We start from the raw sequence: 25,348 nt of genomic DNA, 5'->3' as shown, positions 1-25,348 counted from the left end.
TATCTCACAGAGCCAGTTTTACTCCATACAGCCCCATAAAAGTATTGGATGCTTACTCAAGGTAAATTCTATATCACAATTACCCTCTGCAAATGTTCGACCCATCAAATGCTGAAGCTGAAGGAACAAGAGAAAAAAAGCAGGAGACCTGTGACCCCCGTCTAAAGACCCTGCTCCTATGTCCAGTAACCCCAGCATTTCCCTCCTCTCACACAGCTGGAAAAGAATATGCAGCTGATAGCCTGGAAGGTGACATGTGCTGAAGAATATTTTTCCCTATATGAGAGGACTAATTCAGGTTTCTTCCCTCTGCTCAGCTTTGATTTACACAGGCAGGAACTCCAGGATATCTGAGGCTTGTGCCACACCTTCAGGATAGATTAAAACTGGCAAATATGCTCCAATGTTATGGAAAACAGGAGAGAAGGAAAAGAAAGGCAACAATGATTCCCGATTATGTGATATTCACCTCAGGAAATGAGAGAATGTTTACTGAGGAAAGAACAAATATCAGGGCCGTGAGATTATACCAAAAATCTCCCTTGACCACTCTGTACATGGAGAAATGGCTGCCAGAGCTTCTACATAAGCTACACTCACTAGACTGATTTGAGGTACAGCTTCCTGAGGACAGCATCCTGCAATCAGCACTGACTGGCTGAAATTCCACCCCATAACACCACACCTGGCTCTCACAAAGCAGTTCTGCACTTGGTCCCATCATGTAAACTCGATTTAAGCTCTGACCATCAGCACTGGTCTGCATCACAAATTGAGCGGAGATTGTTGAATCGTTAAAGTTGGAAAAGACCTCCGAGATCACCAAGTCCAATCTTCACCCAAAACCCACCTTGTCCACTAAACCACATCATCTAGTGCCACATCTACTCAGGTTTTGAACACTTTCAGGGATGGTGCCTCCACTATTTCCCTGGGACAAATGATCTGATTCCCAGATCATTTCTGCAGCACAAAACAACTTCTCGACCTCCTGCCTGGTGTGATAAGCAGTTGTGCAGCTAAATTTTAGGCACAAATTCGATTTCCCCAAAGCTCAGAGCACCTCAGTCTAAGGTGAATCCACTTCTGTCACGAGGCTGAGTTTTCATATAGGCAGATTGAGGCAATCCTATACTGAGCTCATTGTCTTCAGACTTAATTCATTCCCATCAAGCTTGCAAATATATATCCAACACACTCTTTCAACAAAAAGCACAAAAAATCAGAGACAAAAATGAGACATAAACTTCCCAGCATCCCAGAAAACAGAAGTCTCAGTAAGGGACCATTATTTCTTTGCTGCATCAGTGAAAAAACCACAGATGTGAAGCACAGCACTTGCAGAACAAGTGCTTTCGTTTGCATTGCACTCCAGAACACCAGGCTTAAATAAACAAACCCTGCAATGTGAATGAACTGCCCGATATATGGGATCAGACAATCACCCCTGCTGCATCCCCGCTGATGGCTGTGGAATTCTGCCAGGGATTAATCTAACCCCGGACTCCTGAAAAATGAAATAGCAACTGTCTTTCCCAGGGAGCAGCTTCCACTGTAGCTGGGAGTGCTTTTCCTGGAGGCTTTGCTGAGTTCAAACATGGAGCAGGACCTTCCATGAAGCAAATGTCACCAAGGCAGGTGGCAAAATGGCACCTGGCCAGGTGGCTTGTGAAGGCAGAAGCCACTTTTAAAGGGCAGACTCTTTTTATATCTGAGAGGCACATATAATGTCTGAAATATTTTGTCATCAATTATAAATTGCTGTAACACTTCCAACTGTATGGAGGTGTGGTTTGTTTTTTATTTGTTTCGGGTTGTTTTTTTTAAAGATTGTATTATGATGTGCCAGGGTCCCTTTTACAAAATAAGCAAGTGGAAAAATCTAAAAGGCTGCCCAAGATCTATCCAGAACTTCTGAAATTCTTTGGGGTGATCTTGCTGTGACATCCCTGTGTCCACAGATGATGCTCATCACTCCCAGATCCCTGGGAACCTCTGTCCCAATGACTTTTTCGTTATGTCTGGTCAACAAGAGACAGCCTTTGGCATGAACCCAAAGTCAAACTCCCTGTTTTTGGAAACCAAACACATTTATCATCTACCACTGTTCTGTTTGCAAAAACACACCCAACCAAGCAAAAAAAATCCAAAACCAAAAATCCCCACACTTTGCCAATGCTAAACATAGAACCACAGCTTGGTTTAGGTTGGAAGAGACTTTAAAAACCATCCAGTTCCATCCTCCTGCCATGGCAGGGACACCTTCCACCAGACCAGGTTGCTCCAAGCCCCATCCAACCTGGCCATGGACACTTAGACTTGTCCTGCCGTGCTCAGTAATCATTTTTGCCCTGAAAAACATTTTAATGGCCAAGTGTCAGAGCAAAAGGCTGGTGGTCAGGATGATTTGCATCTCACACCAGCTGTGCAGCTGATCCACTCCTACTTCTTGGTCATGCTAAAATTTTAGCCAAAATTTGCATATCAAAGAACCAGTATATATATATATATTTTTTTTTTTTTTTTTTTTTTTAATCCCATTACAACTGAGTAGCAAGTGCTTTGTCAAATCAGGGAGTTGGAGAACAAACTATGACCAAAAAATAAAATCATGAAGCAGGGATAAGACACAGTTTAGTGGTGGAACTGGCAGTTGGATTAACAGCTGGACTTGATGGTCTTAGAGGTCTTTCCCAACCTTAATGATTCCATGATTCTACCTCAAATATGTTCAGCTAATGTTTGTCTGGAGACCTTTTGCCTTCTTGAAGCCTGTTAGAGCATGACAGCTCCTTGGAATGGTCATGTTGAGAGCATTCCTGGCATTTACAGTCAGGCTCATACGTCAGACATGGACCTCTGAGTGGTCTGTCTGGTCAGGGGAGAGCACGGGGCTTTTCCAGGGTGTGATTCACCACACTCATCATGGATGTGTTCCTCAGGCTGGGATTGCTCAGACATCAACATCCAGGAATTATAGGGCAGATGGATCCTGTGGTGGCCTCACTTTCCTGAGTCCCCTTAAGGTAAAGTTGGCCATCCACACATTTAAACATCCTCCAGCAGCAGCAGATTAACACCTCCCAAGGGTGCTTCAGCCCACCCTCTGAGGGGAGTCTGAGGTGAACCTGTCCCAAGAGTTTCACTGATGTGTCCCTCTGGTTGTCCCACCACGGTCTTAACAGTAAGCAGATGAAATTACATCCCAGCAAACAGAAATCTCCTAATAGCAGAATGTCACTTTTCCTATGTTCAGTCCTCGCTAATGGAGAAAGGTTCCATCAAACACAATTTTTAATTGCTTCTTGGTAGAGAATTTATTATAATGATAATTAAAATAATTACAATTATTAGAGTAATAATTAAAATAATTCTAATTATTATAATAATTATGATCCTTGACTCTGAGGAGCACAAAAATTATATCCCTTAGAAAGTACTTTTGTGTTTGTTGGATACCAGAAAACACTTTCAGCTCTGTGTCAGACAAATAAATATAGGTCTGTTCTGACCAAATTGATTTTATTCACTTTCGAACTGACACAGATTTCAATTTGAGTTATGGCTTTCAAAAGCCTCATTAAAGCAAACAGCCAAGCTCTGCACAGAGCTAAAATAGAACGTATTTTCTGATAAAAGTGAGATCTTTGGGATATCTTGTCATGTAGTATTTTCTTTCCTTTTGAATTTACTATTCACCACATCTTCCATTATTATTTTAAGTATCATCTAAGGCAAGACAAAGTTCAGTGTGATAAATGCTGACTCTTAAACAAAAAATGAACCCCAGTGAAATACTGAACTATTTTAAAATTCTAATTTTTTTAAACTACTTTAACATTCTCTGGGGATTAGAGTCATAGAGATTCTCAATAAATAGGGCTTTCTGAGTGGATTTTATTTTTCAAAGAATCACAGCAGGAAAATTAGAAATTTATCAAAGATTTAAGCTAAACATCAGCCAATATGAGTAATTCCCTAACACCGAAGGTCTTGCTCTTCATGATTCTTCAAAAGCACAACTGGGGAACTTTCCACCCTTTCAATGGAATTATTTTCATGCATAAGACATATAATAAATGTTTTCTGAAGGAGGACTCATCAGTGTCCTGATGAGAATCGGGAAAAATGTGAAACAATCCATAGATCCAGACACAGCAAGCAGCTTCTCAGGAGGTTTCATTTTCAAACTTTTTACACAGCACAGCAATTACACAGAGAAATTAACTCTCCCTGCAAAGACTGGACTGTTTTAGTGCCTTTTTTTTTAAATTATGAAGGTGGCTGGGCCTGTCAGTTCTCCCCCACGAAAAATGTGATTAACAAAGATGGCCCTGCCAGAATATTTTAGGACACTCAGATTTCACCTGTCTGGAGTCCCACTGACAAACCAACAACTGCTCGTGGAAGGGTGAAACCAAATACAGCTCAGCTCATCTGCCTTGTCACATGCTGGGGCTTGTAATGTAGCTGATAATAAACTCAAACTGAAGACATGGATTTGTTGGGCATTCTCTTAAAATCAGATTGCCTTGCAGACCATGCCAAACCCAAACTTGCACTGTGTTGGAACACAAAAAGGACTTCACGAACCCTTATAAAGTGGGGTTGGAACTGGATGATCTTTGAGGTCCCTTCCGAGCCAACCTATTTCATGGTTCATTCTATGGTTTACCAGCATGTTACCTACACACATGAAATGACACAGAAAAGCATAGACATGACTTATAAAAGCCCCCATCCACATTCAACCCATCCCCACTTACCTGACTCCACGGCTTCTTTAACCATCACAGCACAGTAGGGGTTAATCACCTCCCCCTGGGATGGCAGGTAAGGGCCACTGTCATAGTTGGACAAACCAATACGCAGGAAGGGAGACATGACAAGTCCTGTGCCAAACAAAAGACAGGCGACACTTGGGAGAGAGTCTAAAAATTCTCCTGGTTTTAACCAGCCCCTTATCTCTGTCGGACAGCGGGACGCCGGCCGCTAGTTATCCATCCAGCTGGAGCCTCTCTGACTTCCTTCCACGGACTGACCCAGCGCTGCTGGATGTGCCCAAGGTAGTGAAACTCAGCTGTCACCTTAACCACGGAGCTGAACTCATCACAGGGCTGGAAAAACCCACAAGAGCAGCTCTGAGCACTGATGACTTCACGCTGACCGTCAGGAACGAGGATGACAATGCACAGGAGTCAAATCAGAGCTTTCTTGGCTTGGGATAAACCTCTGCTGTAATTTGTGTTGAGTCACATCAAGAACCTGAATGCTACAGGAATAGAGAGGGGTTTGGGAATACTGTTGGAAGCCTGCAAGCTGAACATGAAACTGTGAAATAGCTGTGCACTATTTATATACAGCATGGAAAGGTTCTTGGGCATTCCTGGGTGCTGAACAATATTCACAAGCTATAAAGAGAAAGTTCAGCTCCTATGAACCACACTGTATAGATAGTGAAACAAAATACCCCACCAGAAAAAACAGCACCTTGGGATTATTTTAAGCAGCGGAAAAGAGAAACAAATAAAATGAAGATGCCAGGAAACACTGCAAAACCTTTGGGTTTAAACACTACAGAATTTTCTCTGCAAGGTCTTTCAAAGCCTTCAGAGAGAAGATTTAGTGAAACCAGAAATTATTAACTGCAGTAGCTAGTGCCCATCATTGCACCATCTGGGCCCAAAACTGAGATTTACTACCCAACTTTTGTCTCATCATCTGAGCTTGTCATTCCTGGCTTCTCTTCCTGTCAATGGGGAGCAAGAGGCACTTTGAACTCGGCTGCAGATGTCTGCCTTGGACCACCAGAGTTAAAGGACATCAGTGCTATCACCAGCTGTTATCTGTCAAATATATTGACAATGACACACTGTTCAAGCACAACAGCAAAAGGCTGAATGACTCGTGGTGTGGGATGCAGCCAAGTCTCTTCTGCATTTTACACACAAAAATGATCTCTCTGAAGGGACGCTTCTCTGGCCTCACATGGAAGATGTTCCAGGTTCTTTGCTGGGAATAGCATTTTCTTACCTGTAAATGGTACTTTTCTGACGGATAAGTTCAGTCTCGGAGAGGAGCTTCTCTTTTCATCACAGTTGTGGACAACATGGAAAGGACTTTCTCAGCTGAAAGAATGAGGGTAACTGCTCCTCTGGCCGGGCTCACTTCAAAACCTGCCTTTCTGTTTGAGGAGACAGGAGGCAAAACCATCAAGGGGAGAGGAAATCTTGAGGAACCAAGATGTAGCCCTTTGCTTGAGTGTCTTCTCTCTTCCCCAGCAGTGTGGAGGGATGAGTTTCCATCAGCCCCTTGTACAAAAGTTTGGGGCCACTACAAAACCCAGAACAACTTCCAATCAGTGCATGGCCAGGTCGCAGCAGGTTGCTGTTCCACTTGTATCCTGGATCTGATGGGATCTTCTCCTTCCTCCTGTTTTATAAAACAAAGACAAACAGATGCAGTTATTGCTGGGACTGGAACACCAACTCTTCTGGCTGAGTATTCACAAGCACTGAGCACTCACATTCCAACACTTTCCGACACAGATGGCTCATGAAGACAACTGTCCATGTTCTCTGACAGAGATTTTGCCTTCCCAGGAGGTTTCCCTGAATTTGCTACCCTATATAAGGCCTGTTTATACAATAAACAGTATCTGAAGACTCTTGTTCCCATTTGAGCTCCTGGGTGTGTTAGCCAACAACTGGGCTGAGTTTTCAGGAAAACAGCAAAAAGTCATAAACCAACTTGGATGGATGGGGCAGAGAAAGAGAAAAATATCCTGTGGCTCATGTCCATTGTGTATCCCTAGGAATGCACAGGTCATGGACCTCTGCATGTGGCATTGCCCTCCACTAGGAAAACATCAGCACTTCTGCAAATTTCCAGAAGCTGATGGGGAAGGCAAAGCACCGCTTGGGGCTGGGTATAGGAGATTAGGATGATCTTGGTCTCCTCTGGATGAGGGCAGCATCTTGAAGGATGTTTCACATTAGCCAAGTGCCTGACAAAGCTGCTTTGGAGAGCCATTTGCATTTAGATAGATCCTCAAACACAGGTAGACCTGTGGCACTGCAGAGAAATACGGTGAGTGGTTTATGAGTGCTCCATGGCAAGAAAAGGCTAAAATGTCTGCCTCAACTGTGAGAAGCAGAGAAACCTGATCAAGAAGGGAAAAATCTCTTCATCAGAAAAAAAAAGAAAGTATAGACATATTTTTCCCCTCTCTGTGCGATGCAGACATTTATTATTATTTAGACATTTTCTTTGTTTCAAAAAATAAGAAGCTTACTTAGTCTAAAGACAAAAGGAAAAACAAATCAAAGGGTCTCCGGCAGCAGAAGAGAAATCCAAGGAGTTGTATGTTCTGTAGCATCAGTGTGGAAAGCTAAAGATGGCCAAAGACTAAAGCCAACAGCTAAAATATCTTCATTGTACCTGTGTGTGTGAACAGAAATGTCCTCTCTGCCTCTACCATACTCCACCAATTTTGGTCACTGCTGGACAAGAGAAGATTATGATCCTCTTCCAATTCCCCAGTTCCTACACTTTGTGCTTTAGGATCCTGTTGTTCCACAGGCAGGAGCAGGAGGAAGTGCAAGGGGTTAAGCATTCCCTTACCAGGACTTTCAAAATTCACCTTTAAAAGCTCAGAGTGGCTGTCATAATTATAATCAATATGTTGGGCATCTAAGAACACAAGTGTTGCTAAAAGAATCCAAAGTTCTTTTGATGGCTCCTCAGCAATAAAATGTGGTGACACTATTGACTCAGGTACAAAAGAAAGAAAATTAGGGCTAGAATTCATCACACTTCAATTAAATCAATGAATTCACAACATAGTTAGAACTGTGAAAGCCTCTTGTCCTGCTAAATACTCATATCACTGCTCCAGAAATCACTGCTTGGATGTGCTACAAGACATCAGTTCAGGTCTGTGGATCAGCTCCCTGAACAGTGACATTTAAAACTTTCCTTCGTCTTAAATGCTGGATGTTCCCTCCCTCCCCTCCAGTGCAATGCTTCATTTTGGCTCTGTGCAATCAAGCACTTCCTGATCAGGTCCACAGATGACGTGGAGTCTTCATTTTTGAAGATATTCAAAAGCCATCTGGGCATGATCCAGGGCAGCTTCTGGTGTCCCTGCTTGGACAGGAGAGGGGGACAAGAAGAGGTCACTCCAAAGCTCAAGCAGCCTGTGGTTCTGTGAAGACACAGTGGGGTAGATCTCACCAAGACCCAGATGTCTACAGCATCTACATCCCCAGGCAGTCACCTGGTTTCCTGAGAGAGGAACAGAGCGAAATTGGCACCCTCAGATCCTGAGCTGGAAACACCAATGCAAGATTTCCCTCCTTCGAGAGTAAATGGGAATACCTGGGTATGATCTGTTCACATGAAGCACCTTCACTCTAAGAGCTGGTTTTGACCAGATTCCTCAAGCCATTAAAACTTCAATAGATCCCTTCAATGTATCAAATCTAAAAGACTTGTGCTGGGACTTCACATAAACCAATTTATGGCAGGAGATGCTCTGCAGCCTCCAGCAAACAGGTGAGAATTTTCCACCAGCTGCAAAGCACATAGGTTTGGCACACTGAGAGTCAGCACTGGTAAACCAACAGCTGCCCTTATAAGCCTTGCAAAGGCTGGCTCGAGCTTGCTAAAACCAGAGTTTACTGCTGTACCAGCCTCATGTGAGCACTCTGCCCTGGGGTGGTTTTCTTTACCCTGCCTAATAAATCAGACAGATAACTGGTTTCCTGCTTCTCTCCCACTGTCTTTCCTGAAACCACCTTGGCTTTGGCCCAAACATCTGTTTTCCAGGTCAGATATCCAGCAAACTGCTACTTGGCTGGCATCCACGGCCATAACCAATTAAGGAACAACACAACTCAGCTCCAGCACGGCTCGCTGTAATAGCAGCAGTTTAATTTAACACCAGAAACAGCTGCAGTGGATATGGAGACTGTCTGCTTAATTTCCCAGTGGAAAGGATACTGTGAGGTATCTGAAAACCAAGGATGAAAAGCAGCTTTCTGTAAGAGGCCACCTGCAACCTCTCCTCCAGAGAAACATTAAATACGGTGCAATTGGGGTTCAGCAATGCTGCACCCCACTTTGCTGGAACAGGAGAGCTCTGCCCGCTCTGGAGAATAATGCAACATATGGAAAACATTCTCAGATGATATTAGGAAGTAATAAGCTCCTTAACATCCTTAATCAATTGTGGTTAAGTAGAGAGGAAGAAATGAGCTCCTGGTCCCAGTCAGCGGAAGATCTGGGTGGAGGACAGCTGCCTGTGGTGGGATTTGTGCTTTTGCCTCTCACTGACTGAAAATGGATGCATGTAGGACACAGTAAAGATGGCAATTTACTGAACAAGGGCCAAATGAAAAGGGAAAGATTTCTGGGTTTGAGATGCTGCTTTCCTAATGTCATCAAACTCATTTTCTCGAGGTCAGAGGGAACATTTCCAGCTCTCTCTCCTTTTTTTTTGAGGCAAAACTGTGCTTGCAAAACGAGTTCATAATCTTCAGATCAGTATCACTGAGAGGGAAAGGATCCAGGAGTTATAGCTGGAGGGTATGAACTTTCTTTCACCCCCTTTCCAAGGCATCTCCCAGCAAAAGAGGCAGATCCTGACCCTGCAGAGTTCTGTTTGTAAGGCTGGTGGAGACATGCACATGAGCATAACACACCTCAAGGCCTTCCTGCAGATTTCAGGAGCAACACTGAACACCAGCAGTGATGGCTGAAGTCCCTCTCTCTGTTCCTGGACTCCTCATATCCTACAGACCAAACAGGAGGGAATGGGGATGTAAATAACTCCCCCGAGTGACTTATTTTGGGTGCCCGTATCAGCTGTTATTTCAAAGGAGCTCAAACCAGCCTGCTCATGAAGGAGGAAGTTCAGAACCTCTCTGGGTGCCACCCAGCATATCTCACTTTCCTTTGACAAGGATGTGGATCAGAGGAGGAAAAAGAGGGGAATTTGCAGAGCCATTTAATTTTCACTCTCTCCATAGTCAGCCACCCCATCCTCAACATCTCACAAAGGCAGAGAAGGGAGAGGGGGAGGCAAGCCAGGACCAGTAGTCTCTGATGGGACTGGGACAATACCAGACTCCATGCAACTAAAGAGCCTCCCAGAACTTCCTGGAACCACTTGATTTCAAAAGTGAGGTGACGCTTCCCACACAGACCCTTTCCCATCACTTGCAGACACAGAGGGCTGGGCAAAGCATTACTTTGCCCTCTGGAAATGAGGCTTTCAGGCTTTTCTAGGACCAGTGGCAGGCACAGGAATGGGTGTTTCTCTTAAAAAACCCCCTGGGATGTCTTGTGAAGCTGTGTTTGGAACAAGTGGTGTGTATTGATAACAAGACCTTTCTCCTATATATACCCTACAAATTCTATCTGGACTCTGCTGAGCTCAGGGGTTTCTTTTGTTGCATTTGTGAGGCACAAGGCAAGACCAGAGCCTCAGGTCTATTTTCAGATCTTAAACATGATTAAACTGCAGTGGAGTGAATACAGGTGAACAGATTTACAGCTGTGGAAGGGTTGGTGTCCATCCCACTGGGGAATTGCAGGAAAGAGCTGTTGAGAATGCCAGTTGGTCACTACATTCATCCGTGGACTCTAGGATGGAATCCTCAACCTTTCTGGCAGACACATGTATAGCTGGGCCTTAAAAACAGAGAAATTGTGCTTTGCTATCCCCTTAGGTCTCCTCATAACAATTCCTTCAACATGACATAAACACAGGCTGTGCCCAAGGATATGGTTCAGCTTTTCACCCCATGTCACACTGCAACTTCCCAATCTCTTCCAGCACAGCCTGATGTCTCTTTAGAGCAAATTTGTCTAAAAGAAACCTCTATTTTCTCTGCTTGACCAGCGAGTTTGCAGCTGCATCCACCCCCTGGTCTGACTGACCTGGCAGGGATGCGAGGGCCTGTCCCAAGCAGGAATGATGATGATGATGTGTGGGGGTGGCATGCAGCAACTGCACTTTGGCTGGGACAAAGAGGCTGGGAAATCCTAGCCTGGCTGCCTGGGAAGAGATTAAGGGTGGATTCACATGGATGTACAGAGACAACTGCACTGCACATATGGGCTGCCACCCCAGCTCCCAGAACACCCAGCACGGAGATATAAACATTTGTAGGGGTGCATCTTCCCATCCTAAAGAGAATATTTTAAATAAAGCCAAACCCATCCTGGAGCTGCTGTTTCGGCCCTGTGGTTACACAAAGATGGCCAAGGTCAGTCCTACCACTGATGTTCAGATATCCAGTGAAAAGGACCCAGATTTTAGGGTTTGACTCAGGAGCAGATGCATTCGTGCCTAACAGTGATCACAGCTTGGAAAGACAGTGACAAACAGCTGGGTGAGGACTTCACACCAAAACCATCCACTCTGGAATTTGCTTAGAAATGGAAAAAAGGTCCAATGCACAGGAACACCACTGAGCAGTTTTTAATTTGCTCATCAAGGAGGATACAAATTCTTACAAAAAAGAGAAGAATCTCTCTCAGACATGTCTTTTGTTTTCCTGCAGACAACATGAATTCCTTGCAAAACGGAAAGAGAAGCAGAGCAGACCCACCAAATCTTTATTTTGATTACAACCCTCCAGGCCCTGTCCCTGAAGCAAGGCCAAACCCCTTTTTTTCCTCACATTTAATGAATTTTTGTCATGTATGGTCCTGAAACAAAACAATTTTTCTCACTTGTACTGTTAAAAAAATGCCCAACTATTCAGTTTACTCTCCTTTATAAAACTTTTCTCTTTTTTTTCTGCATTTTTGGGGTCCAGCGTATTAAGAGAAACTTGTCAATTTTGCTTCCTTATTTTCCTGGAAAGCTTCTGGTTATTTTCCTTCATTTCTGTAAGATCTGGGCCACACAAGTTAAAAAGAAATGTTTCTGAAGTATTTATCCCTACTGTACTTATTTATAATTTTTAATATTGTATTTTCAGGTTTTGTCTCCTAACAAACACAGACCAAGCTAGAGGTGGCAGCGCCCTGTTTATCAAACACTGAACACAAAATTCTTTCAAGAGATTTTCGATGTAACAAGGGAAATAAAAGTACCTTGAACTGAGATGTAGCTACAATATGTCCTCTCCTTTTTCCTCTTATTCATTAGCACAGCAATTTCTGTATTTCTGCATGATTTTGGCACTCGTTCATAGATTTCTTGCTATGGCTTTTTGGGTGTTTTTGGTGCTTTTTTTAATGACACAGGTGGAGTGTTCCTTAAATACTTCATCGTCTTGTACCAGGATGTTTTTTAATGCACTGACTTCCTGCCAGTGCCAGCATCTGCACGTATTTTTTTACTTTCTTTCTCTTAAAAAGAAAGAAAAATCCCATGGAGGGGTACAGCCTTATGAACATCCTTCCTTCTGCAGGCACAGTTTCATGCTGTGATGAACCTCATTCAGCAGTAGAGGTATTTAATGTCTTTGTTTAATCCAGAAATCTGCTTAGGGTATTTGGACCCTGGATTACAGAAATGTTGGGCTGGAAAAGAGCATTTCAGTCACCCCTCTGCCACCCAGCAGACTGTGTCTACACATCATCCTTGTGGTATTTGTCTGGCCATCTGTCAGCAGTGAAGCTTCTTGTGTGCTTGGTGTTACCACTCCTCAAAAAAGTGGGCAAATTTACCTCAGAAACCTCAGATTATAACTGGAGTCCACATTGGACATGCACACCTAATTTCCATGTGACAAAATGGACTTTGGAGATGTAGGCCAGGCTGGATGGGGCACTGAGCAACCTGGGATAGTGGAAGGTGTCCCTTCCCATGGCAGGAGGTGGGAATGAGATGATCCTTAAGGTCCCTTCCAACCCAAACTATTCTATGATTCTATGTATTTTAGGAAACTAGTTTTGATCTAGGATTGTCCCACGTTTCTCCAGATCTTGCGCCATTATTTAAAGAGAATCAGTGTTTTCTCCTCACTCCTCTGCACTGGATGTTTCCTCTCAGGCTCAGCAGAAAGGAGCTGCAAAAAGATGTCTGACCATCCAGAGAATTCATTTTAGGCACCCCAACACCACGAGCCCAGCTCTGGTCCACAGCCCTCAGCTGCCTCCTCCTTGCCTGAAATCCTCCCAGGAAGTCTGCAGGAATCTCTGCCCCTGTGAGCACCTGACCCAGCTCACATTTTACAATGAACAGCACCAGGAATATCTCAGGTAATTCAGCTTTTCCCACACCTTTGCAGCTTCCTGTTTATTCTGTTAATTACATAAATATATACTAAAATTGGAAATATTTCTTTTGCAAAGCAGGTGCTGGCAGATCTACAGTTTCTGCCTTCATTCTCTGCTCCATCAATTTTTGTTGCCATGGCTTCACCACAATCACCCCCAATTATTTTTTTTGTTTGTTTGTTTGTTTCCCTCAATATCAGGTGCCACATCTGTGCCATCTCTTGTCAACACCATCCCAACTCCAGCTTCCATGTCCTTCCCACTCCCAGTGCCTCTGGACTCCAGCCACTGCCTGTAATAAACTCTGATATATAATTTCCTCTTCTTCAGTCATATTCAATTTAAAACTGCACTTCTACTTAAATAAAGAAGGTCTGGCTCCAGTTAAGCTGAAAGTCCTCTTCCCATTTATAGTCTGGTGTCATGTTCTCAGTGTCAGAGCTCCAGATCAGTTCCTGGGAGACTTTCCACCTCTCCATATCTTTCCACTCCACTCACCATTGAACTCACATCAACTTTATCATTTATCCACCAGTTTCTTTCTGTGCTTCTGCCCTTAGTTATCTCCCTGACTGGGAGGGATATAGGACACACAGCGGGTGGAAAAATGAAATATAAAACACGGAGAAAATTAATTTTTGCCCAAAGTGCTGAAAATCAGGTTTTGGGGATGTTTTGTTGTTGTTTTAGTTTCTAATTTAGTTTCTGGTTTTTTGGTTTGGCTTTTTTGATATCACCATATGGCTGCTTAAGCAAATCTTCATGAGTTCATCTTCCCACTGTGAGAAAAGCTAAATCATGAACATGCAGACAAAAATCTGCTTCACCTCAGCATCGCTGTCCCAGCTCAGCTAAGCAGTGCAGAGCACAGGGAATGTGCTGTCCCTCCTCCTGCACACACCACAGGCCAGAGAAAGACTCAGCCACACCCTTTGGTGTCCAGGTACACTCACAAAATCCCAAACTGTGACACACTGAAGGCCCCTTCCCTCTCCTCTCCACCCAAAGAAACCAATCCCTGACACCCAGCATCAGAAATTCACTCTCCTGCCTCCTCCATACACATTTGCATGTGGACTATTCACCCCAGGCTCTCTTCACACACAGCAGAAAGAAAGAAACCTGCTGGGTTTTCAATTTCCATTATCCCCATGTTGCTGACTAAAATGGGTCAAATGCCTGGTGGCCTCAAATGCCTCTTTCCCCCCAGGGCTGAGGGAAGCCAGGCCTGGTTCAGGTGGAGGTGTCTGTCTGGCATCCCAGCTTCTGAGGCAAGAGAGGATGGCTCACACATGGGGGGTCTCACCTGCCAGAAGCTGAGTAAATTCAGAGATCAGCTTATGGGTATTTTTTCTGCATTGAAACCCCCATGAGCTAACACAGGTATTGCAGATAGAGAGAAATAAGCTGAGAACAGGAGGGTTTACAGCTCTGCCAAAGTACAACAGACCGAATCAAAATGCACTGAAACATTTATTTACTTTCCTTGGGGTTTGAATCTGGTCTATAAATAAGGCAGAAAGACAATGTTAATGACTAGGAACTGGAAAAACTGTCAGAGTCTATATAATTGAATTTTCTAATGAAGAGATTTGGTAAAAGCACCATCCTTTCCAATTTCACTACAAAATACATTGCAGAGAATCACCTTGCATTGTTTGGGGGGACAAGGAGAAAAAGAGATGTTTTCAGGAGTTCTTTATTTACTTAAACAATGTTTTAATTGTTTTAATAACAATGTCTGTAGTTGTCCTGACACCCTCCCCTGGCATGAGGGGGAGGAGGGACAGCGGAGCTGAAAACGGAAGCTGGAGGATGCACGTTCTTTACTATTTCACCTGTGCTGTAAATCAAAACATAAATAGCAAACTGTTACTGTAAGGGTGGGAGGGGAAAATCTGAGTAAATTCAGCTCTCAGCACGTGCACAGTGCTTCAAGATAAGCAACAGTGACTCCCACAACTGCGCTTGTCCCTCTGTTTTCCACGGATAAGTAGGGTATGACCTTGTCCAAATCCCATTCACAAGTCAGAGCAGATCTCCATAAGCCTCAGCTGTTCTTTCTGTTCTTTCTGTTCTTGACATATCAGCCCCAAAATGCCTCCTCTCTTGCTCAGATTCTCCTCCCACCCCAGCTTTCCCTGACTTTTGCTGGTGAATTGGGTGAGAAAGAGGAGCAGCCTCACCAGCACACAGATATTCCACAGCAAAGTGAAATGATCACATCAAAAACCTCCTCAGAAGAAAACACTTGGATCCAACTGAAAAATTAATCACGTGTTAGTTTAGTTTTGAAACAAAATCAAGTTAAGCTTCTGCTCCCAACAAAATCTGGAGTCAGGTTCCTGGGGATTTATGGCACCAGGTGACCCCAGAGCTTGGCCCCTTTGGGAATGTGACATCCTGCTGCTGGCTGTGGTGTGCCTGAGAATCCCTGGGGATTGTTAACTGCTATTTACAAAATCATGGGGTCGTAACAAGACCAAGCTGAATTAGGACTTCACTTGGACCAAGGCAAAGCTGAAACATGCCTGTATGGTCCAGGAAAGTCACTCCAGCTTTATGTGAGTGTGTGTGATCTCCTTCCCCACCCCTGGAAGTGTTCAAGGCCAGGATCTGAGCAACCTTGTCTAGTGGAAGGTGTCCCTGACCATGGCAGGGGAGTTGGAACAGTCTTTAACCCAAACCATTTTGTGATTCAATGATTCTATGACAATCCTACTGCCACCCTCTAGCAATTCTCTCTTTTACGTTTTTGGGAATTTTTTTTTTTTTTTTTTTTGTTAAAAAATAAAATTAAGGCCACATATCTGGGCAGATTAAATCTGGCCTCTCAAACAGAGGCATTTAGTCCAAATGAGGAACTGCTGTTGTGTGTTTGATCCCAAGGAAAGAATTGGGCACAAAGTGATGAGCTACTGCATCATTGAGGACAGACAGAGATAAAATATTCCCCTACTAAACCCAAGAAACACCTTGCTGTCAGTCCAAAGCTAGGGGTACATTTGTCAGAAGGGTTCTTTACTCAGAAAAAAACCCAGAATAACTTCACAAAACAACTCAGCCAAAGCCCTACAACCAGTCTGCTTTGAGAATCCTCTTTCCCGCATCCCTGAGATGAGCTACACTAAACCCACACTCTCAGCAACTGGGTGCATTTACAGCAGCGTGACAGCCCTTCTGCTTTTTGGGATGCACTGGGTTTTTTTGCTTTTCCAGAAACATGTGGTGCAATGACATTTGAAGCAGGAATTGCACTTCCTGGCCTGGGTGGGCGGCTGCTGTGCAATAAAATATCCCAGTGTGATGGCAGAAGAGGAATCTGTGCTTGATTTAGACTATTGTTTGGGGTTTAGGCTGTCTGTTGTACTCTTCCTGGATCTTCCAAATGCCTCATACTTCACAGAATCATAGAATGGTTTGGGTTAGAAAGGATCTTAAAGATCATTTTTCATGGGCAGGGACACTTTCCACTAGACCAGGTTGCTCCTGTACATTGCACTGATTCCCCACTGCTTCATCACTGTAACTTCAGCACCAGAGCCCTTCAATACAGTGTGTTAGACATAAACACAGCTGAATCTATACCTTAAACCTTCACCCTTCTGCAGGAGGGAGGCCTGTACTAGCTGTCCCCAGCCCCACACACCCTTCTCACCTCTTCTCACCACAGACCTGTCTAGCTTGTACCCGCCTCACTGTTACCAGCACCTTTTTCTCAGTTTTTTTTCTCCTCAGGTGTTTTCCTGACTCAGACTGTAGTCCTGATTAGTGTGAGGTCTAATCCACCTCCTCAGCTCAGGGATCTGCTTCTGCAGGCACACTCACACCCTCTCCCATGTTACTACCAGTGTCTGGGATGACCTTTTCAAATCAGTTTCAAACATCATTTTCCTGCCTTTCTATATGATAAAACCCATGAGCAGCAGGTGGTGAGAAGTGCTTTTTGTTGCCATAGAAAATTCTGGTAAATATATCTGATAAAGAATCACTTTTTCAACTAAAAAACCCACATATTTTCTGAGGAAAAGTGATGGGTTTTGCTGTAGGGTCTGAAATGTTTTGATAGAGCTGACCAATCACAACAACTCATCAATAAGGCTCCCACATATCTTCATTCTTTCTGCCAACCAGATTTATCCGCAGATCCACACCTTCCATGAACACTACTGCCATGGACACTGGGGATGGAGCCAACACCTTTCTGCACCACATGAAGAATTAATTTTGCAGCTTGGAAACCCCAGGAAATAACTGAATGGAAATGCATGTATCATCTTTAACTAAACTCCTACAAGACACAATAACAGTGCTCAGAATCAAAACATCTTTGTTGTGGACCATAATATTTCCATGAAAGAACTTAAAAACCCTGACCATCTTCTGTGTTTTGGAAAGGAAATCACCTTCATTTCTCTGGTACTCTAAAGCCATCTTAGTCTGTAACCCTGATGCTTCCAGCTCAGATCCTGCTGTTTTAACACCTTACCAGGAAACAGGTCAGTGTGCCCAGGAAGAGCTGGAATCTTGCTACACACAAGGCTGCAATACCTCCTTCTTCTTTCCATCTCCTTCTTTCACCTTTTCTACTTCCATATGTGCCATGGCTTTGCTACATTTGCTTTCACTCATAAACACTGTATATAAGAGTATGTATGTATATAGGGTCAACTTATTTTTATGGATTCATGTGTTTCTCATCCCCAGCTCACATCAGGGCAGTTGTAATTATGGAGAGAGTCCTCCCACTGACATGTTTGCTGATAATTACCACCTGATAAGTACAAAAGTTTTTTAATGTCATTTTTGGATTCCTTTACATATCATGGAAGATGTTCCAACTTTCTCCTCTAGACGTCACATCAACTACTTTCCCTTAATTGTCCATGGTCTGGTAAGCCTGGATGAAAACTGATTTTTTTTCATCACTGTGGATGCCTTGTCTATGCCAGGAGGTGATACTTTAGTAAATGAATGCAGATTTCTCATTAAAAAACCTTGGCAGCGTTCAAGGCCAGGTTGGATGGTGCTTGGAACACCCTGGGACAGTGGAAGGTGTCCCTGCCCATGGCAGGGGGGTGGAACTGGATGACCTTTAAGGTCACTTCCAACCCAAACCATTCTGTGATCTATGATTCTAGCAGAATCAGGCTGAATATGATACATGGATGGCCCCAAGATTCATCACCTCCCTGTCCTCACTTGTTTACTAATGGGAAATTGCTTTTGTCTTTCAGGGGTGGTATTTCCTATGCACATGCTCTGACTATTTTGTATTTCCTGCAGATAAGTGGGATGATAAGGAAAAGAGGATACACTGCTTCACAATGAATGCCAAGCACATTAAATGCCATAACAATTGAGGCAGTTGATTACTGAGAAGCAATCCAGCCCAAAAGGGGTCAAATGTGAGGTAGAAATGACCATTTAAAAAAGAAACAAAACAGAAAGATGTCATGTTGAGCTTATCCCCTGTACATCTCATGAGTCTTCATGGCTCAGATAAATACGAAGAAATTCACTGGAGAGATAATTGAGCCCTACATCCTCACTACACGTGGCACTGGGGTGACAGAGATGGGGCACAGTTTTGTAAAAGCTGCACCATTTTCTTTTCGTCTCACCCTGGGTGCATCCTTTAAAACTGTACACTTATTCCACTCAGCATCTCTGCCCAGAAGGAGAAAACTCAGCACATGTTCTTACACATAGGTGGAAATAAAAATATCCCCAAAAGAGGTGGCACCATTCTGCCCCAGCAAACTGTTCCGAAGCAATGGTGTTACTAAAAGGCATGATACAAACCAGAGGAATTATCCATTGCTAAGACAGCTGGGTGTGATTTGAAAAGTAATTTGGGTCCCTTCCACTCTCATCATCACAGTTAATAAATGTTATCTCTGCTACTGGATGTGATCTGGCTGGTGGTGAGATGAAAAATCTCCAATAGGCCTGATAAATAACAATATTAACACAAAGCAGCAACGATGCAGATAAATCACAAAATTGACACAAACAAGCCATGATACAATAAAAACACTATGCAATTGGCTACAGAGAAGGGTTTGCAGTTTAGGCTGCCTTTGCCAATGTTTTCCTCCCAACCAGGAGCTGGATGTGAGGCGTGGAGGCAAACAGAGAACAACAGCACGGGATGGAAACAAACTGTCAGTGAGTGTTTGCAGGCTGCTTCCAATGTCAATCACCAACGTTTCTGTGTGAGAACAGGCACGTGAGCAACCCTGTGAGGGAACTGTGCAAAGCTGCAGCTACCTGGGACTACAGGGTCAAGGCTCTGATTAATCCTTTACATCATTTCACGCATACAGGTTTTGGATGTTCGTACTCCTGTATTGACTTTCTCTTCCTTTTCTATTTTAGGAGTCAATTTTTCGAAGCTCAGGCAAAGAACAACACTCTGTTTACACAAATCCTGGCTTCAGCAAAATGGGAAGCAACAGCAGAACTTGTAGCCAAGTGTTTTAACTTGGATGCACAAACATATGCATTAAAAAAGCCAAGAGCAGAAGAGCCCTCCTGACAAAGTCCTGGAAGGTGCTTCATACTTCACCTCCTTCCCAGGCTGCTGCTGAGCTCTTTGCAATTAAACTCAGATAATGCAAAAAGAAACCAAAAAAAGTTGCCTTCAGAAATTATATTCACCGTATTTTTCCTTCAGAATAAAGTGGGAGGATAAACTGAGACTAACCTGGAAAAGATCCCAAGGAAGAAAAATAAAACTTGGCATGCTGGGAAAGCTAAGCTGCTTCTCTTGTTCCCTCCATCCCTCCTTCCTTGTCTCTCATTCTTTCCTTTTAGCTCTCTACCTCTGATGGGATACTGAGCCACATGCTGCTTCTCTGAGAAGCTCTGAGAGTCAACCAAGTGACTTTCTTTGAAAGGAAACATACTTGAGGCAGAAAAAAAGACCTTATTTAGCTTTACCCTGGCAGTGTAATAACCCTCACAGCTCTCCTAGGGGTGCAAAAAAAAAAAAAAAAAAGCTGAAAAGGTTTCCCCAGTGTAGCAGCCTGAGTACCAAACCAGCCTGGACACAGGGGACAGCTGAGCTTCTGGGTGGAGGTTCAGGAGGGAGATCTGAATCTTCAATAGGGCTTTAAAAATAAGCAATCACAGAACACATGTAAAATCAAGGAGAAACTCTAACTAAACTCTGCATTGCCTGTGCCAGTGAAGCTGGCATCATCTTAAGGCAGGGAGTCTTTCCAGGCTAAAACCTTTGCACAGGCTGAGCATCACTTGCTTAATTCACCACGTGTCCTCACAGGAGTTGGCTAAAGAGTCATGTGAGGAAAATGAGGGATCCAGCAGGGCTCAGGGAGCCTTGGCAAGTAAAGGCTGGCAGACACCAAAGTCTCATGCCCAGCTGAGACAGCAAAAAAGAGACAGAGGCAACAACATTGGGATTCAGATTCAACTCTGCTGCCAGGAGTTCAGGCAATGGCAGCTCCTTGGTGAACTCCAGGAAGGCAGCATTTTAGGAGGTCATGTGATACTTCCAGCTGAATGCAGCCCTGCTCCACCACAACCAGGTGGGACAAGAACCTCCTTGGAGCAGGTGCTCCTTGCTGGGTCCTCAACTCTGCTTCTAAAGCACATTCCCCAGAAACTCACAGTGCCTGGTGGCCTCAACAGGGATGTGAAGTCCTTTCTTCAATTAAAAAGAAGGATAAAAAAGAAATACAAAAACTGCACATCCAGGGCCTCAAGGACTGGGCTGTTCAAAAACACTAAAGTTCAAACATTGTCCTTTTCACTTCAAATAGTTCTGCTGCTCCCCCTGCCTTTTTTTTTAATAACAAGTTCAGTGAAACTTTATCTCTTCCTGCCCTAGTAACCCTACTAAATAATCTGCTGTTAGCATGACTCAATTGAGTGGCTTTCAGCTGCTGAAGTCGGGGGTTTTTTTTGCTACTGTTCTTTCATCGGTGGAAATTGAAAAAAAAAAAAAAAGGCTTTTAAAAAGCTTTCCCCATCTGAAAAGTATCACACTACTGGAGATTAAAGTACAGCTGAGAAGTTGGTTACTTGCCATGTAGTTGCAATTAAAAAGGATCCGATTACACCCAAGAGTTTAACTCCATTCGCGTTCAACGTGCGCGCAGGGAACTCAGCCAGGCTGGGGCTTCGAGTCCCCTCCTCCGAAAGGAAATGCAGCTCGAACACGGCGGAGCGGAGGAGGGATGGAGGCCGTTCATTCCTCTTTAAGTGCCCAAATCTGCTCTCAAACTTATCGCAGCTCTTGTTTCTAGAACATTACAAACTCGACCCAAAAGTGATATACCCAGCTGCTGAGATACAACATCGCGTCTAAAACTAGACTTCTGTCTGGCTGTCTTATCCCACACTGCTGTAACCATGAAACACCTACAAAACATCGCTGAGCCCAGCAGGGGAAAGGATTTTCCCTCTATATTTTCCCCAGTTTGTTCACTGTGTTGACTAAAACTGTTTGTAGTCGGTTTTCATTGTGTTTCTCACTTTCCCCTTTTCTCTGCTGTATGAAGAGACACGGGAGAAAACAACACTCTTTTTTAAAGGCAGGAAAATGTGATGGCGAAACCACAAACACTGGTTTGAGACATCAGGTGTAGAAGCTGAAAGCAATTTAGTCTCTTATTTACGGAAAAAAACCCCATAAAATCATGAAACACAACTCTCTGGACAAATGTCAATTTGTCAGCTTTAAAACCCCGTAACAGCAGAGCCGGTGGCTGCAGCGGAGCCAGGGACGGTGAAACCCCCACAGCACCGAGCAGTGCCCTCACCTTTCCCGGTGCTGCTGCACAGGTTCTCCCTCCGGGGGTCCCACTCGCCCCCGGCACATCGCCCTGCAGCGGGACACCCGGCCCGGCCCTGCCCGCGCATCCCCGGCGCATCCCCCGCGCATCCCCCGCGCATCCCCCGCGCATCCCCCGCGCATCCCGCTCCGCCGGCGGTACCTGCTGCCCGAGCACCGCAGCGCGGCTCGGCTCGGATCAGCTCGGATCAGCCGCTTTCGGCTCAGCTCTGGTCGGCTCGGATCAGTCCCGTTCGGCTCAGTTCAGCTCGGCTTGGCGCAGCCTGGTTCAGCTGAGCTCGGCTTGGTTGGAGCCCGGTCCCACCCGGCTCTGCTGAGCTCCGCCCGGCGCAGCCCGGCTCGGCACAGCCCAGCCCGGCTCGGCACAGCCCAGCCCGGCTCAGCGCTCCCGCCGCCCCCGCAGGGAAGCAGCGCACTCCGGGCCGTCCGCAGCCACCGCCGGGGCTGCCCTCGCCGCCTCTTCCTCCTCCTCCTCGTTCTCCTCGTCCTCGGCACCACCCCGCTCCGCGCCCCGCCGCGTCCCCCTCCCCGCCCCCGGGTGTCCTCTCGTGTTTGCCCCCACACGTCCCGATCCCGGGGGTTGGAGCTGCTGAGAGCTGAGCATCGTGTCCTTCCTGCGCAGGACCCTGCCTTAGGGCTGTTGCACGGGGTCCCTGTTGCAGACAGGCAAACAAGTGGCTGCAATGAAACTCTCTCCCAGAATAATGAGATAGGACAACCTGATTTTTTTCCAGGCTGCAGAGCGTTGTTGTCGTGGCTGGCAGGGGGGGTTGCCGGGGGTTGCAGAGGGAATGTCAGCAGAGCAGCCCTTTCCTAATTCATCTCTCTCATTGTGTTACGTTCTTGGACGTAGGTGTTTGAAACCTCGGACCAGGCTGTTGTGTGGAAGAAGGACAATGTTTGGTGCTCCCCTTTCAGGGGCTGAGGATATCAAAAGTGAGTTTTCCCCTGGGTATTTCCTGGGAGATCTCAGCTCCCCAGGAATCATGGTTTCTTCCCATGCTGTCAGACAAGGTGTGATGGTGGCAGTCGTGGACAGGTGGATCTGGAGCAGGAAACTGGCCCAGGAACATGGGAGAGGAGCCACAAGAAGGAAAGGAAACTCCAGAAATGGCAAGGGATTCTGAAGAAGACAGAGGAAATCCCCCATCCTCCAGGGCCACAGCAGCTCTGTGAGACTCGTGGGCTTCGCTGACAAAGAAACCAATATGATTGCAGCTATAGCAAGGAGACCTAAAGATGTTGTTTACCCCTCTGGTGTACCCCAGAAAACACGAGGCCATGTTCAGCCACCTTCTCTGCCTCCAAAAGCTCCAGTGAAGAATTTAAAATAGTGTTTCCCTGAAAGGTCAATGTATAGAACAGGACACCTGCCAGATCTGTGAAAGATGTCTTATTTGAGATCACCCAAATGAGGTGTTTAGAAATTTTAGGGCCTGTAAGTGTTCACTTTGAGCAGGCTGGGATAGTTCATTGAATATTATTGTGATTATTTTCGCCTTGATGCTGATCTCTAAAATGTAATGTATGCATCAAAATAAAGAAAAAGAAGGCAAGGCAAAGGGAAAGGCAGCTGGGACTTTGGAAATTGGGAGAAATTAATTGCTTTCAAAGAGTGGTTCTTTCCTATTTTCTGGGGCAATTAGAGCTAATTTTAATACCTATTCCTGTCACTGGCAGGAGAGAAAAAGACATTTCATGAGGCAGATGATTTTGCATTTTAATTGCTCACACCCCATTAACTTACACATCCATCCTCCCTGTCTGCCTCAGAGTCCATTATACCGGGCTGTTGATACCACAGGCATACAGAATAGGTTCTTCCACCCCAAGTCAAGGTGAGCTGAAGATAATTAAAACCCAATGTATTCCCATCCCAAGCTTAAGTTTTCAGCTTTACTGGTTGCTGATGCTGTTGCTAAAATTTACACAGGAACCTGATGCTTGGGGGACCATATGCACCTGCATTTAGGATGGGTGCAATCTTTGGGCATTGTAGTGGCATGCCCCTGGCTAGGATGCAGCCCCATGGTCTGTCCCCATTGCCTGACCCCATTGCCTCCCCCACATAGATCAGATCCCATCCCTGGAAGTGTTCAAGGCCAGGTTGGATATGGCTTTGAGTAACCTAGTCTAGTGGAAGGTGTCCCTGCTCATGGCAGGGGTGACACGGGCAGGCAGCAACACAGTGGGTTGGAATGAAATGATTTTAGAGGTCCCCTCTGACCCAAACCATCCTAGGATTCTGTGATTCTGTGACCTGGGGGACAGAGCATGACACAGCAGGTGTATGTGAGGATCACTTTGCCTATGGGAATTTTGCGGATGTGCAAATATTTAGGGTCAGGATTAGTTTCCATGTATCACACACAAAACAGTGCACTAGGCCACTTACCTCCAATCTGGCAGAAGAAGGTTTGAGCCTGCATCCAGCAAAACGTTTGACTGTGCAACAACAAGATCTAAGATCAGGGAAAACTGTTGGCAAGACAAGCCAAGAATTCCAACCCTTGCTGCAAGGGAAAATAAATCAACACGAGCCCTTTCTGAAGGGACATTCACCCATCTTGTCACTCCAGGCCTCTGGTGACAGTTCCCCACCTGCCTGTCACAGCCTGTCCCAACGTTTTCCTTCACTGACCTTCATGCGTAACCTAAACCTTCCTTGCTGGGATTTAAGCCCACGTCTTGTTATGGGATCACAGAACCACAGGATGGTTTGGATTGGAAAGGATCTTTAGAGGCCATCAAGTCCACACCCCCTGCAATGAGGAGGGACATCTTCAACTCCATCCTGTCCACCAGGGATACAGAGAACAGATTTTCCACTTCTTACCACTTCTTTTTTTTTTTTTTCCCCACAGCAGCTTTTTATCATATTTAAAAGCTCTGGTCTGGGAGGCAGCTGCCATATTAATTACCCGGACTCAGGATAATTACCCAGCTGACACAGAGCTTCCACTGAAACACGCATCAACTGCAGTGCATTGTTATTGTCATTTAACTTGACTGGTACAACCATTCAGGCGTTGCCTTCTACAACAGACGAGGCCACTCCTGTGGGTGGAGGTATCTGGAAACCAAAAGCCCTTAAAGCTGCATCTTTCTGGTGGAAAATATCACCACAAGCCATCGTGTTTTCTTTCCTGTATTTGAAAACCACCCACATTTTCAGTAAGAAAAAAGAAAAAAAAATCCAAAACTGATTGAGCGTTTCTCCTGGGCAGTGGGTCTTTCTGAAGAGTTTCATTCTCAAAATATTTTGTCTCTGTTGTTTGTTTTTAAGGG

The 25,348-nt window shown here is 44.9% G+C and overlaps 1 protein-coding gene across 1 annotated transcript in view; it reads right to left on the bottom strand.

Annotated features, from left to right (window-relative positions):
* The window catches only part of PRKCQ (protein kinase C theta), a 54,613-nt gene extending 32,118 nt beyond the window's left edge, over positions 1-22,495 (bottom strand). The window contains exons 1-3 of the mRNA XM_048302195.1: positions 22,203-22,495; positions 6,034-6,432; positions 4,767-4,892 (exon numbers count right to left, since the gene is read on the bottom strand). Of these exons, the coding sequence (XP_048158152.1) occupies positions 4,767-4,884 (118 nt within the window). The 5' untranslated portion in view covers positions 4,885-4,892; positions 6,034-6,432; positions 22,203-22,495. The remainder of the gene's footprint in view (positions 1-4,766; positions 4,893-6,033; positions 6,433-22,202) is intronic.
* Between the last annotated feature and the right edge of the window lie 2,853 nt (positions 22,496-25,348).

This window comes from Corvus hawaiiensis, chromosome 4, assembly GCF_020740725.1.
Source record: "Corvus hawaiiensis isolate bCorHaw1 chromosome 4, bCorHaw1.pri.cur, whole genome shotgun sequence".
In the NCBI taxonomy this organism is placed as follows: domain Eukaryota; kingdom Metazoa; phylum Chordata; class Aves; order Passeriformes; family Corvidae; genus Corvus; species Corvus hawaiiensis.
The sequence above is the reverse complement of the archived record's forward strand: the minus strand, read 5'-3'. Positions and strand labels throughout refer to the sequence as shown.